The sequence below is a fragment of the Notothenia rossii genome, assembly GCF_949606895.1.
Source record: "Notothenia rossii genome assembly, chromosome: 9".
NCBI classification, from domain to species: domain Eukaryota; kingdom Metazoa; phylum Chordata; class Actinopteri; order Perciformes; family Nototheniidae; genus Notothenia; species Notothenia rossii.
Window position 1 is genome coordinate 73,421,605 of NC_136907.1, and position 20,959 is coordinate 73,442,563.

Here is a 20,959-nt window from a genome sequence, read left to right on the forward strand (position 1 = left end):
AAAATCAAAAGAGGGGTGAAGTGACGAGAGGAGGGGGGAGCCGCGACAAGCGCTGCAGGACAACAGGAGAAGATGAAACGATCAAGAGTGAAGTTGAGATGGAAAGAGGAAAAGGGCTGGAGGAGAGGGGAGGCTGGCAGGAACGATGATGGGGGAAAGAAAAAGATAAAAGAAGGAGAGGAGAGCAAGTGAAAGCAAATAAGAGAAGAAGATGGATGTCACAGAGAGAAAATAGAGAAGGGACTGAGGGAGAAGGAGAGGATGAATGATGGACGGCACAGAGGGCCGAGAGTTGTTGCAAAAGTGAAATGAAAGAAGAAGAAAATTGTGGAACGGAGGACAAGAATGGAAGAAGGAAAGAGATATAAATCAGCCTGTTAAAAAATCCATTCTGCATAACAGATTGTGTATGAGAGAGATAGCGAGACGTGTCTTGATAAAAGAATCAATTATGTAAATGTTCGAGTCCTTAAGCACTGTACAGTAATTACAATGACGGGGAGACGGAGACGGGGACAGACCTGAAAGGGTCGGGCTGATTCATCGCTCTTGGAAAATGTGAGGAAACCCTCGGCGACTCCTAAAGGTGCAATCCGTAACATTCCCAAAGGAGGCCAGGCAGCTATTTGTGGTTGTACAGTTACGGTTAAAGGCGAAAAAAGAATACATGTTGTTGAATTATGAATTGTAATATATGAATTTGTTTATTTAATACTCTTATACTAATCACTTCCTGTATTCCCGTGATAAAAGGGACATGCGCAATAAAACGTGTCACTTCCGGTTGAAGCCGACGGTGTGTGTGTTTATTCCTCTGTCACGTATGTTCACGGTATTCCTGCCCTAAGATCATGGCCTCGTTAACACATCCCTTAAACCAAGCTCCATCAGATTTAATCTATGGATGTTTCTAAAAGGCAAAAGTTTGAATAATTCTAACTGTTGTTGCTGCTGGGCTTCTCAAAGTGAGTAGAAAGAGAAACAAGTCTGCTCCCCTGACACCGGCTGCTGAGCAAACACTTGGGAGGCGGTGGACTAGGAAGCTCAAAGTCTACAATATGTGTTACTTTAGGAATACAAATCCTAACAAATCTAAAACATATATATCTGTTCAGTAAGCTGTCCTGAGGCAAATTAATATTCATGTCAAATTACATGCAATACTGGAATCAGATGTTGTTGTACACCACCTTAAAATGCTAGATAACATGCAATGCAAAAAAGACTTGTTTGTTTATTACACATCATGTTTAAAGAGGCCCTTTTTTTTCGATTCTTGTTCAGTTTTCTGTGACTATCTTCCTCACCCTCTCAGACTTTCAGCTACTAAAGAGACGCGCTACCATGGAAACCAAACAATGGTGTAGCTGTATTAAAGTCAGATTCGAAACAGTCGTGAGTAAATCTGATTTTGTCAGAAATAGGGAGAAATATGACCCCGGGAGGAAACCGGGAGAGGGCAATGAAATCGGGAGTCTCCCGCGAAAATCGGGAGGGTTGGCAAGTATGTGTAACACTCACGCTTATCGGCGCTCCAACACATTGTACGTGATAGGCTAAGGGGCGGGACATCTCTAAGCGGTTGACCAATCACAACAGAGCCGGCAAGCTAACCAATCAGAGCAGACTGGGCTCTGGTTTCAGACAGAGGGTGAAAAGAGAAGCTGCAGCACAGGCAGTGTGAGAACAATAAAAAGCTTTTTGACATTAAAGCATGGAGACATGTCACAGTAGAGGCACAAAAAACGAATATGAACCCCTTTAAAAGTCAATCTTTGTCAGAGCAGTCAGTTTAAGTGCACGAAGCTGCATTTGTCAGACCAGTTCCCTCCATGCATGTCTAAAATCCATGTTTTATGCCTGGCTATGAGCTCTGCTTGGGTGGACACTTTTCAATTAGCTCGCATGCATTAATAAACACTGCACAAAAGTCATGATACGCTTGAAGTCATTCTTTATTGTAATTATGGGTACAGCATATTCCTCCCTCTCCAAGCTGTAATCATTATCAGGGTAAAGAACGCGCTATTGGGTGTTTTTGCTAAATTATGTTAATGTCTCAACATTTTATAACCCAACACTGATCTATGATACCAAAAGCAATTGTTGTCTGATCAGTATGTTAACAGTTAGGATGATTAAAGGATAAGCACTCTATATTGTTCTTATGTCCCAAATCCCTGAGAAGACCAACAATCCTGCAGAAGATTAACATATTTAACAGCGCTCTAATTACTCTTTTTTTAAATAAAAAACAAAGGATAAAATGATTAATTACCTGCCTCTGCACTTTAAAGAGTGTTCAAGCTTTTGGTTTAACATAAACAGTTTGATTAATTAAATCATGTAGCTCTCAACCGTGTGTTTGAAAACACAAAAGGCAAAACAATTCGGATGTACTTGGACTTCCTGCCAGCGGCAAACATCAGAAGGACAGCAGCTTCTCTCTGGAGTTAGTGCCACTTTATATAAACCACAGCGAGAGTTAATATTTGTCTTGCTCACACAACTCTAAATGAATGCTAATGTGTCCGCTATAGGTGCAAACAAGCCACTGTGAGCTAGTTCGCCATAACACCTTTATTAGGTGTTAAAATGTATGACTACAACAAATTGCCCTGCACCTTAGTGGTCGAAAGCATAATGTAATGTAGGTTTAAGGATGTTTTACAAATACAATTAGAAGATTATGTATATTAAAATAGAATAATGACTTTCTATTAATACTATTTCAGGGTATATGCAGGAATCCTGGAGTCAAATGTAATAATAATAATAATGCATTGCATTTTGTATTAGAGCACTTTACAATTACACATTACACATATTAGACATGTAAGAGTCAATGCTGTGGACATTACCCACAGGAGTAAATGCGGGTAAAGTGTCTTGCCCAGGGACACAACGGCCTGACGCAGTGGCGGCCGAGGCGGGATTCGAACTGGAGTTCACCAACGCTCCTTGACCAACTTTCTAACCATCTCGCCAAAAACCGCCCTAAACTAATGCCTTTTAAGACCATTTTAAGACCCGTTCCATACATTTCAAGACCTCTTCGCCACTTTGAGTTTTAACCGGTTACATTGAAGACACAGTTTACCTTTTTAATACCTTTTAGTCTTAATTTTCGCTAAATTGATTAATCAACTTTTAATACTTTTTAAGAACCCGCGGACACCCTGTATTGTATATGTTTTTTTAAACAGCTTTGCAAAGGTAACTCAAATAGGAGGGCATCTGTTGGGGACTATTTTCAGCTGCGGATTAATACACATTAGGTCATTAGGTCCACAAGTCAGCGCACTACAACAAGTCAGAGAGAAAGTAGCTCAGAGTTTTTAGTCACTAGAGCAGAATAAAGTATATACAACTTTTTTAGTAAACGATTGTTAGTTAAAGTGTTTTTATGGGATTTGTAAACAACATAAAAAGATAAATCTATAAGTAGAAGTATAGATTATAGTGGGTCTTATCGTTATCCAGTTTGCAGATTACTGTAATCTTGTTACCTGTCAGCTGCTGTTTTGTAACCGTGACAATGACCTTGCACACGTAAGGAAGCTTGCACGAAAGTTATGCAAGGCTTTTCAGCTGTAACGGTAAGTGAACAGTCTGTGGCTAAATGATTCAGAAATGTGATGCAAGCACTTGCGGTGCTCCTGCTGATTGAATAGATAAGAAACATGATAGAATGTAGAGCACAAACTCCTTTCTCTTCTATTAGAAAGCTCTCGCTGCCGGGCGACGAGGAAACACAGGATCGGATTTGATACGGAGCGTTATTCATTTGAACCTGACAGGATGTGACCACAGAGAGGAGTGTGTGGCATTCATTGAGTTTGATTGGGGAGGTGGGGGAGAGGGGATGGGTGTGGCGGAGGAAAGGTGTCGTCGCGGTGATTGGGTTTTGACTGACAGCAGCGGGGGCAACCTGTATCTGATTTGATTGGACACTAGCTCATCCACAAGCGGTGGTGCACACAGCTGAGCACGCTCCCTGTCTCGCCTCTGCAGACACACACACACAGACACACAGACACACACACACACACACACACACACACACACACACACACACACACACACATACACACACACACACATACACGCACGCACGCACGCACGCACACACACACACACAGACACACAGACACACACACACACACACACACACACACACACACACACACACACACACACACACAGACACACACACACACACACACACACACACACACACAGACACACACACACACACACACACAGACACGCACGCACACACAGACACACAGACACGCGCACACACACACACACACACACACACACACACACACACACACACACACACACACACACACACACACACAAACACACACACACACAGACACAGACACAGACACACACACCGACGTTCTCTTGTTTGCTCTTCCTCTCCCCGTCTTCAGTCATTCTCTTCTTGTCACCAAATCTTTCTGTCTCCTCTCCGCCCACGCCTCTCTCCTCTCTCCTTCCTGTCGGTTTGTTTTTCTTCTCCTCTCTACCCCTTGTCATTTTTATTTTTTGCTGCGATCTCACAGTTTCCCTCTGCACTCACCTTATTTTTTAACATCCAGTCTCTTCCACTTCCACTTTTATCCAAAGCCTCTCTGTATATGATAATACACTGCCTCGGCCATTTTGAACTACATGGCCCTATTTATTACCACATAACATGTCTTCATCTTGTATAGAACATGCATAATTCAATGGAGGCTTTCATGCGGAGTATATACAGTTATACAACAAATACATAGATTCCTAGCTAGCAAGCGTAGGTGGTCCCAGTGGGAATTGAACCCCTGGCCATGGCATAATGTTCACGCCCTTCGTTGCCACGTTTATATTTTATCGACCCATTTGCTGACTGTTAAAGCTCGTTAATGCCATGACTGTCACCTCCTCCTGCCCCGCCTCCTGTCTGTTCCACCTGCCAATCAAACTAGTCTTATTCCTAGACTCTGATGTGATGAGCTGACAGGGGGAGAGAGGGAAGGGGGTTGACAGGAGAGCAGAGAGGGAGGAAAAGGAGGAGGGATGGGGAGTATAGGGTGTGAGGAGAGATAGAGTTATAGGTAAGGATTGGGAGAGGAAGAGGAGGAGGAGGGTGAGGAGGCATCGTGACAAGACGGAGGGGAAGAGAACGAGCCGTGAGTGACACAGCCGCGGAGAGATATCTGATGATGGAGGGATGGAGGGAGGCAGGGAGGGGAGGACAGGGGGTGGAGGAGGGACGAGAATGGATCGATCGGGCTGCCTGGCTGAAGGTTCATCTATAATGCAGAAAGGCCAGGGGAAAGAGTGTATTTGTGTGGGCAGGATTTAAGACGGGGGTTGCAGTTTGCTTCTGTGTCTGCCTATCAGGAACATTGTGTACACAGTGTATCAGTGAACACGCCACAGCTTGTACGAGCACATTTCTTGGCTAAATGTCATGTTTGCACCATGAGAAAGGGCCAGTGATTGGTTGGTGTGCTGCTACCTGAGCCTGTATGTTTATTGATTTGTTTGTCTTCTGTTCTATTTGGCATCCTTTCACTTCCAATGCGTTTTACATACGGGCTACTATAAACGCTGGTCTAAAATGCTTCTGAAATCTCTGAAAACTCTCACCTGCCCTGGAAAAAAGCATCCTCTTGCCTGCCTCTTTTTATTAGAGTCCTGTCTCGCATGCTTGATTCCATACAACGGCCCCAAACACTTACATTCGGAGAAACGTGCTGCACTTTCAAAAAGGATGTAGATTTAAAAACACATGCAAATCAAGAAACATCTTCACTAACTTGACAAAACAAGCACACTTAAGTTAACTTAAATAACCGCAAATACAAAACGCTGCAAGAAGCTCAAAACACAGCAGAAACGGGGACACTAAAAAGTGACGCACACATCTAGGACCAGAGCGGTTGTTAAAGTTTTTTTTATTATTTTTTTTAAAGTTGCCCAACTGTCACTGTTGGCAGTGTGAGTCCGTTCATAATATTAAAGGTGTGGTAGGTAAGTTTGAGAAACCGGCTCGAGATACACTTTTTGTTATATTCCATGGAATGCTCTTAACATCCCGATAGCAATGAATATCTGAAGTGCTTTGACAACAAATCCATAAAAAATATCATCTGTGGAAGCCGTAGTGCTGTAAAAAGCACGACCAATCATCTGAGCCGGCCCGGCTAAAGTAACTGGATGGCCTACCTGCCTGTCAGCCTTCCATCTGTGCACAAACTTATCTCGTGCCCTCATTGGTCATGTGCGCGTTCGTGTGTGCTGGAGGAGGGGCTCGGTAAGGAAGTGGCAGATTCTTTCCGGCTGTGTATTTTCAAATTCTAGCGCACTCGAGCTGGTTTCTCCAAAATTACCTACCCCACCTTTAAGTGTTTTGTCAGTATATTTGAAATGACTATGTTGGCTACGTTAGCTATCTAGCTTACAGCAGAGCTACAATGATATTGGAAGGAATCATGCGATCACTCTGTTAAAATAAGCCGATCAAACTTACATTTTAGTAAAGTTTCCAACAACAGTGACAGTTGGCCAACTTTGTAATCCCCAAACGTCAACAAGGTCCCAGCTGTGTGCGTCACTTTTTAGTGTCCCCGTTTCAGTTGTGTTTTGAGCTTCTTGCAGCGTCTTTGTATTTACAGCGTTTCATTTACTTATAAACGTTTCATTTACTTATAAACCACTCAAGCTGGTTTCTCCAAAATTACCTACCCCACCTTTAATGTATAATAATTGTTAACAAAACGTGTCTCTGTAAACACACCATTGACCGAAAAGCAGCAGGGAGAAGAAAATAATCTTATATTACCGGCCCCTGATTTTTTATTTGCATCGTTTTTGAAAACTGCAGCGTTTCTCCAAATGTAAGTGTTTTGGTACATTAACATGTTTGCCACTGTCGGCTACCACACTTTAATAATCTAAAACAGGCCAGGTTTCCACGTTAGATTAATTAAGCATAAACTGTAAATGAATGACAGCCTACTAGGTAATTGACAAGACATAAGAATATTATATTAGGAACTCACACCAAGTTCAAGTCTTGTAAGTGAGAGAGCACATTATTACTGGCCGAGAAGAGACTATAAAAAGGATATGAGCACTCTCACAAAGACAGTACATAAACCCCTCAATTAAGTGGCCATCTAGGAACTGTCCTCACCAGAATGTAATGAATGCTCAAATACTTAAAGAAAGCGACCGGGTGTGATCCTGGGAATAAGCAAATGTGGCAGTGACATGATGTTATAGCAGCTCAAACAGTGTCTGACCTTGACACCAAACGCAGTGGCATCCCTCTAGTCGAGAGGAAGCCCCTCCTAAGAGCTCTGACTTCTGTCAAATGTGAGCATTACTCAAACTCTTACTTAATTCCCTATTTATTGGCACAGGGAATAAAGCCTAGAGGATGCAAGTATGATGAAAACGGTGTGCAAATGTTCTGTTTTGTAATTAAATATTGTTATCTTGATATTCAATTATTAAAAGCAGTATTTTATATTTTTATGCTGCTATTTTGAAGCTTTTTTAAACTCACTGATAATTGGCAGTTGGTAAGTGGCTGTGTTTCAATCAGTGTAATTGTGTGCTTACTTGCAGAATCAGACTTGTGTTAGTTTGTGTGTGTGTGTGTGTGTGTGTGTGTGTGTGTGTGTGTGTGTGTGTGTGTGTGTGTGTGTGTGTGTGTGTGTGTGTGTGTGTGTGTGTGTGTGTGTGTGTGTGTGTGTGTGTGTGTGTGTGTGTGTGTGTGTGTGTGTGTGTGTGTGTGGATTTGTATGTGTGTGCGAGAGAGAGAGTGTCTCTTACTCAGGGTTGCCGTTGCCCAAACACTGGAGATAAAACTTCTCTCCCTCTCTGGGCAGATTGCTCTCAGGCAGGATCTGCACGTCTGGGGAATCTGTTCGAGTAGGGAAAAGCACAAACACACACACAAACACACACAGGTTGTAGTTACATAACACAGGATTCAAAACCGTGCTGACAGTAGCGACAGTCTCATTCATCCCCGTCTCATATCTACTCCCATCTGCATCATGTAGGCGTCGCCATCTCTCTGCCTCCCACCATGACATAACCCTTACACAACGACATCACTTTCCCTGGGTGGTGCAGTGTCGGGGTCTCGCCCACAGGGGGGCAGCACCGAGGCTGCTCCATTTATAGTTTCATTTCAGATGATATCCTGTAGTGATGGGAATTACAGCTCTTGCAGTTCAAAAGAGCTGTTTCTTTTTTAAGGGGGCGGGGTGTTACGGAAATCTTAGACCTAGTCAATACTGTGGAGATATACAATTTAGAACGATCAATCAGTAAACTGGTGAAACAAACAGAGCTGTCTTTCTGGTTCTTTATTCGAGGCCTCGAAGGTACAGGTCTCACAGAGCACAGAGTATTCTGGAAGAGTGCACACAGAGGCAAGTGTGTGTGTAGGTTTTATAGGATCTTGACAGTTCAACAACACTTCGTCACCTTTCACTGTGGCAGGGCTGGATGGAGAGATAAGCTATGCCTGCTTTCCAGAGGAACAGAAACTGTACATTGCTAATATAGTAAATCAGGAACTGGTTAAAGACAGTTAGAAGTGAGGAAAGCAGGAACTCATTGTGGAACAGGGAACAAACACAGGAACTTGTTCAAGACACTGTGTTTGTCACCCAGATACTCTTAAGGTTAATCATAAGTCTAGCAAAGGACATGAACTACTGAAATACATCATCATGGAACTACTGCATTTGGTTTTACCATATTAGGTAACATATCAAATGTGCCACTACAGGGGCTAATGGGTTTATCTGCTAAATAATCACCAGGATAATGATGACTGCCAGAATCTACTTTTACTCACAGAAAATGCATAACTTGCTACATCTCTCAGCCAAAGTACTACTCAAGCAGCGTTAAGCCATCATCTACGGCTAATGTGCATTCAGGAAAGCAAGTTGCTTTAAAGGCGAGTGGATTTATGGCAGGCAGTGAACCGATGATAAAAAGAAAGGCTCTCACCAAGTACGACTCGGTTCCCTTTGTTCGTACCAAAGAGCCGTTCAAAAGACTCTGATCGTTCGCGAACGTCACATCTCTGATAACCTGCTCTCCTACTCTGGGCCTCAGCAGAGGAAGGTTAAATTCCTGCGTGGCCATTATTACAGGAAGCTAATGTGAAATTGTTGGAGCAGAGATCAAACTGCAAAGGGGGGGAAACTGATTCTACGGCCTAATAAAAGAAAAGAGCAGGGCAGAAATAAAAGTGGAATGGAAATGGAGGATTCAAATGGAAATCCTGTTTAATAGTCAGGATTGGAGAGTGAGGGATTACATGTAATGGGATTCAGAATCAGAATACAAAGGGAAGGTACAGTTACATTAAAAAAGATCAGATTACTGTTACATTCCAAAAAAAATTTGATTACTTTTAGGACTAAACACCGATCAGTTGGAGGACTCTCTCACATCAGTCTCTCCTCCACTCCCCCCCTCTTTCCATCCTCTGTATCTCTGGTTCCTCCCCCACTACTACATCAGCGTATGCCCCAGTTGACTCACACAACACCCGCAGAGGCATCTGGGTCTTCATGACTCCGGGGGTCAGAGAGGGATGGTCCACGGCGCAGGTGATGATGTCGTTGTCGTCCCCGCGGCTCACCTCCAGGGTGAGCTTGCTGCTCACGTTGGATGTGACTTCATCTGGAACGGACTCCACCAACTCTGTATGTCCTGAGGTGGAAAGAGAGAGAGAGAGAAAGGCTTCAGTGTCACCGCACAACAATACAAGATCTTTGGAGAGCAACCCTGTCACAGTGCACAGTGAGGAAAACAGACCAGTAGGACAGACACACGTTAACAATCATAGAGGGAGACATACATACTTAAGAACAATGGCGTTAAAGCTATAAAGTGCCTTAAAAGTGTATTTAAAGGGTTTTACACTCCATAGACGGGGACAGTCATCTGGATCTTAACCAGGGAATACAAGCAGACACACACACACACACTTTATTTTACTCCAGGTTGTGGTGGTTTCTCGTGTACAGAGCTGCAGTGACCCCCATTTTTTCCTGTTAAATGAAAAATGACCTTTCTGTGCGGTTACCTTGTGCCCCCAGGTGTTTTGGTGTGCTATCTCTCATTATATGCCACATGTACAGTTTTTCTAACAATGCATTCCCTCACACTTTCTGAGCAATGTCGCATCTTTTCCCTCACTAAAGGAATATATATATATCTTTTTTTCTTGCTGACTTATTCAATGGTGTACATTAATGTTTTATCCAGTGAAATGTCATCAAATATTCTACAACCAAGACGACATTTCACATCATATAAAACAGTAATTGCCTTTAAAGTATCCAGGTCTAGCAGCAGTAATATGGGTATTTGTCTCTGTTTTGCCATAAATGTGTTTAAGTATGATACAACGTGTTCAATTAGGTGATGGACTGAACATAAATCAACATTTGGTATTAATTCACTTGTGTTTCTGAGTAATTCAAGTCTCTCAAATGTGAGCAGTTGCTGCATTTCTCTGATTATCATCGTTGTACTTAGACAATTGTGTTTGGAATTTGAGCTGTCTGTCAGAAGAAAAAAAAAGAATTAATTTGAAGACACAATTTTGGGCTCTTGAAATGATGATGGACGTCTCCCTGTATTTTCTGACATCTTATACCCTAAGCTATTCATCTGTTCATCTAAAAGCGAATCTTGAGACAAATCACTGAGGCAAATAACCGTTAGCTCTACAAGTGTTTGCTTTTCTAACAAGGGTTGTAATTGTGGTCTAATTGCCAGTTCTGACAGGATAAACATAACAACTCAGTTTTTACTGGTGACCATAGTGCCGCAGCATCACTTTTATCATGAGGAAACATTTGAATGTCAAGGCCACTTCACAGCATCTTCAAAGCTGCAGAAGTCACCATGGCGTGTTGGCAGCTCCAAATGGCAACGAGAGTCAAGTGAAACTTTCATTTCCTTTCAGCGCCAGGAACTCCTGTAATGTAACATCAGTGAACTGCAGCTCGCTCATGTTTACTAACCAGGCCGGGCTGTGAAGTCTCCGGCTGAAGGACACCAAAGAGAGGGTGAGAGGCCAGAGATCTAATGTGGCCACGTCCAGCTTTCTTTGGACTTGCTGTTGCTTAGGAGACCGCTTGCAAGCAGTCAGACTTTATTTTCTACAACCTTAACTTCGATCTCTTGTGTCTATATTCCGTTATTTGGACTCGTAAAGCTAGTCTGTTTTCATGATGCAAGTAATAATTGTATATAGAGAAATGTCCTTTTGATGTAGTTTTTCCCCCTTTCTTTCCTTTGTGGTACATTTCTGGCAGCAGGATACAAAGAGCTGGGCAGGTGCTGTGGTGTGTCTGTGCAGCAGCAGCAGCAGCAGCAGCAGCAGCAGCAGTGGAGTAGAGTTAGACAAAATATGAAAGCATAAACACAGAGGAGACTGTCATCCGGAGATCGCACTCTATTTTACAAAAAAATACATAAAACGAGGTGGTCAGACCGTGAAAGTGGTTGGTGAATCTTGGAAAGTGGACCAGAACCTTATCACTTTCTCTTGCATCGAGTGACACACATACACTTATACACACACACACACACACACACACACACACACACACACACACACACACACACACACACACACACACACACACACACACACACACACACACACACAGAGGCGTGCACACACACACACACACACACACACACACACACACACACACACACACACACACATACACACACACACACACACACACACAGAGGCGTGCACACACACACACACACACACACACACACACACATACACACACACACACACACACACACACACGCACACACACAGAGGCGTGCACACACAAGCATAGGCACATGTAGGTCAGGCTTATGAATAACATATACACAGAGGAGGCAGAGATGGTGGCAAGGGAGACGATTGGAAAACACACACACACTCTCTCTCAAACACAGATATCTCCCCCTCCCTCCTCCTCCTCCCCCCCCTCCAGAGAACTCTTCAAATACCACTGAATCTAATGACATCTCCCTTTTCATTACCATAACCAGTCCTCTGACCCCGCTGAGAAAATTAGTTTACTTTCCAGGTGAATTTCAATAATCCTACGCCACTCAAAGGAGTCATTTCGTCAATGTCTGCCTCTCTCGCGATCCCCTCTCCGCACACAAACAAACACCTTATGGCCGTTATTATTATTTTTAAAGACCATGCATCTCGGAAGTCAAACCTTGGAATGAAAAAAAACCCTGTTTGTTTACCCGCTGACTCCCGAGTGCAGTCGTTTCCAAATCTCACATTGAATTTTAATATCTTTGTTATTTTTTTCACAGGCCCAAGGTGTCATGGGAATGACTCGTCACATTCATTAAGAAAAAAAATAATAAGCAGTCATTTTAAGTGGTTCTTCCCAAGACAGCAATGATGCACATTTGCCTATAATTCACATTTCCTCAGTTCATTATTAGATAATCAGCGTGGATTTGCATGTCAACTGCTGCAAGCGGAGCAACAAGCATAACGGACTGTGAGCAGTTACAGGTTGTGTTACACTGGGTACACACTAACACACTTTTAAAGGGCCAGTTCACAGTTATACAAAAAAAGCTGAATATTGTTTGATTTATGTCCAGTTTTTCAGATATTCGTCCGTATATGTTTCTACTGGGGCTGCATCACTTGGAAATAAAGAAGTAATTGCGATTATTTTTACTTCTTTTGAAAATGCAGTATCCCGATTTCAGAGGGAAAGACCATCTTTAAAATATTCTCAAGTTGTCATGGAAACATTTATTAAAATGATGCTTTGATTGTTTAAGACAGGGGTGTCAAACTCAATTTCATCACGGGCCACATCAGCATTATGGTTGCATTCAAAGGGCCGGTTGTAACTTTAAGACTATATAAAAATACATATATAAATATTTAATATATATAAAATAATGTATTATATTACATTATTATCAGATAGGTTAATAACTTCATAATTAACTACGTCTGAAAGCAGAAGTCTAGGGCAAATAATTGCAAGTCTCTTCAGTGAGAATGTTACAAAGTGATTTAAAAAGAAAAGCCAAGTTCTGGAGAAAAAATATTTTGAAATAAAAAGTAACATTTTGAAGAAAAATATGTGAATTCTGAGAAAAAAATCTAATTTGAGATGCATTGTGGGAAATGTAGTTTATGGGCAAAGTGCTTCTGTAAAGTAGCATGTAACCGTATAATAAACAAATTATATTCTTTGCACTCTCTTGTGGGGCCACAGAAAATGGAGCCGCGGGTCGGATGTGGCCCCCGGGCCTTGAGTTTGACACCCTTGGTTTAAGAGGATCTGAACCAAAAGTTTTTATACAGTGTTTATATTGTCTTGGCTGTAAGCACTTCAATACTTCATCCAGATATGTTCACGTATTAAAGTGTACAGCTAGCCTCTACCCATAGTGGTGCACACAGCAGTTAGTTGTGATTTTCCCACAGAAAACAGGCGATGAACATGTTGTTTGCCAGATGATATTCCCTCTGTGAGAAAGAGTTACCTGGTTGTTGTTCCTGGAAACAGAGGTTGCTGTTTTCACTGATATCTGAGCACAACAAACTAAATCCAGTGTCAAAACCAGAACAAATGCACATTTTGAAATCTGAAACTGATCCTTAAACTATATTTAAACCCTTCATTCAAACCCCTAAATACTCTTTTTTATACTGTGTTTTCTCCGAACCACTTGAAGGATTATTTGCAGTAATGAAGCTGCAGAGTACTCTCGACTTCACCTTAGCTCTCCGGAGCTCTTCGCTGTCTTTCAGCTCATTATTTTGGGTTTCGGGCCCACAGCCTCACTGTTTCACCCCCAGTGCTCTCGTTATGTCCTGCAGCTGTTTTCAGCTCCAATCAACCAACTGTACACTAACTGTACACTACAACAGCAACAACAAATGTCACACAGACAAACAAAGCTGGTCTCTAGCATTGGGCGGATAGATACTCATGGTAGTGAACAGGCTGTCTACATGACCTTGCATCAGGAAATAAGATGCAGAGCTGAGTGGAGATACAAATAAAGGTGAGAGCAATGATGGTTGATAGGTGTTAAATGAAACACAGCTGCCATCAGCATACATTAAAACCCAGACATGCTATCATCACACATACTCTATGATTGACTGTGTCTTTCGTGTTTTGAATTATATTTGATCGATATTTGTCAAAGCGCCTTTGAGATTTTAGAAAAGCGCGTCATGTAATATTATTATTATTAGTTATTTAAAGGTGGGGTAGGTAAGTTTGAGAAACCGGCTCGAGATACACTTTTTGTTATATTCCATGGAATGCTCTTAACATCCCGATAGCAATGAATATTTTAAATGCTTTGACAACAAATCCATAAAAAAATGTCCTCTGTGGAAGCCGTAGCGCTGTAAGAAGCACGACCAATCATCTGAGCCGGCCCGGCTAAAGTAACTGGATGGCCTACCTGCCTGTCAGCCTTCCATCTGGGCACAAACTTATCTCGTGCCCTCATTGGTCATGTGCGCGTTCGTGTGTGTTGGAGGAGGGGCTCTGTAAGGAAGTGACAGATTTCTTCCGGCTGTGTATTTTCAAATTCTCGCGCACTCGAGCAAGTTTCTCCAAAATGACCTACCCCACCTTTGAACACCATGCTTCACTCTACGTCCTCAATTCCTAATGCACAGTCAGCATATATAACATCAATTAAATATATCATTGCCTTGTCATGTGATTTTTGACTTTTCAAAAGAGTTCCAAAAGTTTGCTATAGCTACCAAACATACCAAATAATTATAAAAACACATTATATCATCAAAAGTATATTTTCAATGACTGATAAATCATTAAAAAAAGAACATGAATATTCAATTGTATTTTCCCAGCATTAGTTATAGTGTATGCAGCCTTCTCCTTTTTAATATTTAAACTCGGCAATTCTCCAGGACCTGCTGAAAGTTTAATGCCATGCCTGTATTTTTTTATTTTAACTCGTATTCCTGGAATAAAAAAGGTAGGCAACCTGAGCGATGTGGACACTAACTCCCCCCATGGTGATGGGATGCAGATGAGATGCTGCTGCTGCTGAAGCTTCAACCCTCCAGAGTACAACCCACCATTAAATAATCATATTAGCAGAATCACACAACTGGATGCAGCAATTAGAGCGTCCAGCTTGTTCGGGCCTTTAAGGCTGAAGAAGTGTGCTTGGGACCGCAGTTTCAGGATTAGAGCTGAAACATTATCCACTTAATCGATTAGGGGACGGAACCAACATCCTTTAGTTTCATAATGGGATGTTAAATGATGTTTGCATAATCAAAGTCATGAATCTGCCAGGGCTTCATGGGTTTTTAATGCAGATTCAAATGAATTAGTTACATAAAATAAAGCACTTTGCTACTATATTTCCGAGAGTGAAACTTTTGTTGGTAAGTCCACAATCACAAAATGTATGAAGCCGTGAAAAGAATCTAATTCTAAATGAAAATACAATCTTCTGTGTTTTCAAATGGGTCATTGGTCATTTGAAACAATTTTGGTTATGTTCATTCTTCTACTTGTATTTTAGGTGTGTGTGTCTGTTGTGTATTCCACACCACAGTTGTCTCAATGGCAATGTGAAAAGTGAAGATGCAGCTCTCGACAATGAATAAAAATATATACTTTAAAATTGGTGTCATTTCATGAGATTCTTAAATTGAGAAGTTGTGCGATGATTTATTTCTTAAAATAAGAATAAAAAATCTGTTCCATGCCCGGAATTTATGAAAACCAATGCTGCAGCTTGTTACTGGTTAAATCTATCTCAATATAAGATATCATTTCTTTATAAGAAAAAGTAAGATATATTGTCTTTAAGTAAGAATACTTTTCTTAACCAAAAAATTCTTAACAAGATTATTTATCTTTTTAGATGAAAAATAAGACTTTTTTTTCCCAGAAACAAGTTTTTTTTACTTTCTTAAAATTCATTTTTTGCAGTGTATGTATCCTTATCAATATCTTTCATCTGATTATGATGTTCAGAAAATTATCAGGATAACATGCTGCATTATGCTTCTCAAAAGTTTGGATCAGTGCAGACAATGTCCCACCTATACTGGAATGTGCCGATGCCCCCCGGTGCAGTCCAGAAGACCTGGCAGAATTTACCCCATCAGCTGTGGCCTGTGCCCGATACTGGCAGAACGGCATCTGAGATTGCTACGGACTCAAAGAAGAAGTATTTGGATCTTTTCTCAGATTCTTGTTGTTGATTAAAGTGGACCTATCATGCTATATTTGAATAATATAGTGTCGGACCATAAGGCATATTTATACTTTTTATTTTTCAAAATACCAAACAGATCATGCATTTTAGCCATTCCTTATTTCACTGAATTTAACACTGTCTCTGCATGGGCTGGTTCTGTGAGAACAGCACCATCTACAGGCCTGGCATATGTACTACAGCGTCTCCAGCGCTTTCTAACGGCAATGTCCGTGGCTGTCTCCTCCTGATTGGTGGAGTTGGCCCAATAGCCGTAGCGCCACTTCTGTGACATCATAGAAGTGTTCAAATCTGGATCAGTCTGTATCAGATCCGTCGCAGCCCCTTTTTAAGAGATTTGGGTATGGAGGAAAACAGAGAGGGTTGTGTTTTCTGACACTTGGTGAGTTCCCTGGAACACCGGGGACACATATTCATGTATAAAAGACGTACAAAGGTGCATTTTGCATGATAGGTCACCTTTAAAGTAATGAAACTGAAGACCTTTTCAAATGTATCAACGCTTGTCTTGAATAAACGTGGGTTTTTTGGTTTGTCGGTTTGACAAATCAAGTTATTTAAAGTTGAAACTGGGGATTTGGTCAATTGTCATTTGTATTTTTAAATGCATTTCAAAATTTAATGGAGAAAAACATGAAAGATATTCAAATTCGATGACTGAAGTAATCAGTTTCAGCCCTGTTGTACATTTAAAAAACATAAAGTGCACCAAGGAAAGGTAAAGGGAATAAGTAGACATATATATAATAACAAATATCAATAATGATATTCATAATTTTAATAATAATAAGTTACTAAGTGCTTGAAAAACAAATACAGGTAGATTAAAATACTTGCAGAATGAAATGAGAAAAAACGACAACAAACAGAAATAATACATCATACTTAAAATGAAATGAAGTGACTTGAAAGAGCTGCCTAAGTAAAACTCCTTTTCTTATTATTCAACCACTTTTCCACCTGAACAGGCACTTAACCCCCAGCCTCTCCAGTGAAGCTGCCCCCCCTCTAAAGGTTTTACTTTGGGTCTCTGAGGTGTAAAAACATGTAACTGTGAATCAGGAGCGATGCATGGCTTATCAACACTCGCCTGCTCAGCAGAAGCCAATCTCTGGATGAGGGGGAGAGGTTTTAAATAATCAAAACAGTCATCGCTTTTTAGCTTCAATCGGATTAAGTCCGGCGAAAGTGCTCAAGTGTGATCTGAGCGATTATATGAGGTCATCTAATTTGGGAAGCGAGTTAAGTACCGGGACACTTCTTCTTTCTTCTGTCTCTACAGTATCTCCAGAGGGCGGAGGTGATTAAGCACATTTACTAAAGTGCTGTACTCAAGCAAACTTTGAGATAAAAAATGTCCACTTCCTGATACTTTATGCTTTTATTTCATTACATTAATGATGTGGTTGAATGGGATTTATTTCTTCTGTATCAATGACAAAATCCAGATTTCTTCTGTCAACACTTTGAATCCGCTGACCCAACATCATCAATCTCAAACCTACTTCATTATCATTCCCTAGGCTGAACAAAAAGCAGGGTTTAGATCATATTTAAACAGTGTTGAAGTGTAACAAAGTACATCTGTTCAAGTTCTGAAGTTCAGGTACTTTACATGAGTATTTCCATTTATACTGTTATTACCAGAGACTCTAAACCAGAGCCCAGTCTGCTCTGATTGGTTAGCTGTTGGGATTAGTCAACAGCTGAGAGATGCCCCGCCCCTTAGCCTATCATGTATAATGTGCTGGAGCGCTATCCAATAGATTGTTATTCAGTGATGTCACTATGTTCCAGAAGTAAACAAAGGAGTCCAATGGAGGCGTTTCAGGACACAGGAATTTTAGCCTATGCAGACCATTAACATGCACTAAAACCTATATAACACACTACAGGAAAGGGAAAACACAAAAAGCATAATAGGGCCTCTTTAGGTAAGATTCTAAGTGCAGTACCTTTTCTTGTAACAGAGTATATTTCTTTATCTGAGTACTCCTACCACCCATTTATCAATAGTGTATGACGCAATCTGAGAGGAAACACCATAAAAAAGCAGCCCTCTTGATACTTTGAGATTCTGTACTTCTACTTAAAGTGGACCTATCATGCTATATTTGAAACATATATATTGTAGGGCCATACCTATACAAAACATGTCTGTGAAGTTTTTTTTTCAAAATACCTAACAGTTCACCCATTGTAGCCATGCCTCATACTGCTCAAACCCCTCTTTTGAAGCCCTGTTAGAGAAACGCAGATTTTGGGTCCTTAGCTTGGAAAAAGAAGAAGAAGAGGAGGCGGAGCTAATGCCTGATCAGAATTCTACCGGAGATAAAATTAACTTCTGCTGTGATAAAACGCCATCCTGTTTAAACCACGTCAAGGATTATTTCTGAAACAGTATGGAGTGTTAGCGAGGCTTGCTAATGTAAACAAAGACGAGATTACATCCAAAACACGTCAGGCATTGTTTCTGATAGCAGCTTTCTGTTCCGCTGCCGATTTGACGTCATATCGGCAGCAAATCTGTATCCGCTCGTTGTACCCCCGTTTTTAAAAGATTTGGGTACGGAGGAAAAGAGAGAAGGTTTTATCTTCTGTCGCTGCGTGAGTTCCCCGACACACCGGGGACACATGTATGTATAAAAGACATCACAAAGTGAATTTAGCATGATAGGTCCCCTTTAAGTACCCATCGTATGGCAGGATTTGTAAAGTTTTGTTTTGCTGCTTTTTAAAGGATCAGAACGCTTCTCGCATCCCGTCTGTTGTTCTGATATCTCTTTCTGTCTCGTCTCTACATTACCTCTCTCCAGACGGACACACGCCCATGTCCCCTTCGTCATCCGCCCCACGTCCCGCATTATGATCATTTCGGCTGGTATTCTGCCTGTATGGCCTTAAGTGCCACCATAAATCCCCATTATCCTCAATCCAATTCATCGATGTCACTAAATGATCCATGGGCCTTTCACACAGTACAACTAATACAGTCTTCAAAGCTCTTAGCCTTTCATTCTTCTCAATTACCACTCCCTTTCCCGCATTCCCTGCTCTCCCTCGTCTCCCTCCTCTCTATCTAAATCCTCTTTCTGGATTTCTCTCTCCATTTCGTCAGCTTTCCCTCTTTTTTATGCCCTCTTTCCTGTTGCGCTCTCCAGTCCCCCTCTTCTGTAAAACTGCCCCCCCCCATGTGCTTCATCCTCTCCCCCCCGATTGTGCTCCCGCTCAGCCGCAAAGCCAGACTCTCCTCTTCTTCTGTGGTTTTCTTAATTCCCCTTCTGCTCTCTCTTTCTCCAGCAGTCTCTCTCTTTACAGCTTCCATCATCTCTCAGTATCCTCGCAGTCGCTCCGTCTATTTTTATGCAGACACACACACACACACACACACACACACACACACACACACACACACACACACACACACACACACCAGCTCATTCACTCGCTCCCTCTCTGTTCTCTGTTTTCTCGGCAGTCCTTCACTGTCACTTACTTGATACAAGGCATCTCTCTCTCTCTCTCTCTCTCTCTCTCTCTCTCTCTTTCTCTCTCTCTCACACACACACACACACACACACACACACACACACACACACACACACACACACACACACACACACACACACACCACACACACACACACACACACACACACACACACACACACACACACACACACACACACACACACACACACACACACACACACACACACACACACACACACACACACACACACAAACCCACACACACACTCATCTGTGTCGCCCTCATTCCCTTTTCTTTGTATTGTCAGTGAAGCTGTCAGAGAAGCAGTGGTGAGCAGCAGTCTATGAGCTCATATTTCCAACACACACACATCATACACACACACATAGACTACAGCTACATGAAGCTGTAATAATAGCATGCTGACCTGTAGTGCTCTTCCGCTATCAAACCCGAGAAGAGCGCTGTGTGACAGGGTGTGTGTGATTATCATCTGTCCATTAGCAGTGTGTGTGTGTGTGTGTGTGTGTGTGTGTGTGTGTGTGTTTGTGTGTGTGTGTGTGTGTGTGTGTGTGTGTGTGTGTTTGTGTGTGTGTGTGTGTGTGTGTGTGTGTGTGTGTGTGTGTGTGTGTGTGTGTGTGTGTGTGTGTGTGTGTGTGTGTGTGTGTGTGTGTGTGTGTGTGTGTGTGTGTGTGTGTGTGTGTGTGTGTGTGTGTGTGTGTGTGTGGTTCCAACAATGACTGATGGGTGTTGTGTGGTGTCAGGACGGCTGGGCGAGGCCTGAACACACCAATCATTCACATCCAGTTGATCTCCTTCAAATCGCTCTCTGTCGGCCTCTCTGTTTCTCGATAGAGGGTCGGCTCACCAATTTTACAGAAACAGACCCAGTGTCCGTGTTGTTTTGGATGCAACCCCAGCCCCACAGACACAAGACCGTTGATTCAGAAGCCCTGGATCAAATTCAACGACTGTGCCTTTTTAGACTTTATGCCAACATGTTTAAAGTTATTTATTTATGCAGTATTCTTGCATGGCGACGCGAGAGATCGTGTTTATGGTGTTTGTATAAACTACTGTTAAAGAGGCAAACTGTCACGCAGCGAGCTACTCCGCCTGTGACTCT

General features: G+C 41.9%; 1 protein-coding gene and 1 long non-coding RNA gene across 2 annotated transcripts in view; one reads left to right on the forward strand and one right to left on the reverse strand.

Moving 5' to 3' along the window:
• The window catches only part of LOC307020224, a 411,310-nt gene that overhangs the window by 115,276 nt on the left and 275,075 nt on the right, over positions 1-20,959 (forward strand). The window lies entirely within an intron of this gene.
• cadm3 (cell adhesion molecule 3) overlaps positions 1-20,959 on the reverse strand; it is a gene marked incomplete at its 3' end in the record, with an annotated part of 106,126 nt that overhangs the window by 7,718 nt on the left and 77,449 nt on the right. The window contains exons 6-7 of the mRNA XM_079648611.1: positions 9,580-9,750; positions 7,843-7,933 (exon numbers count right to left, since the gene is read on the reverse strand). Of these exons, the coding sequence (XP_079504737.1) occupies positions 7,843-7,933; positions 9,580-9,750 (262 nt within the window). The remainder of the gene's footprint in view (positions 1-7,842; positions 7,934-9,579; positions 9,751-20,959) is intronic.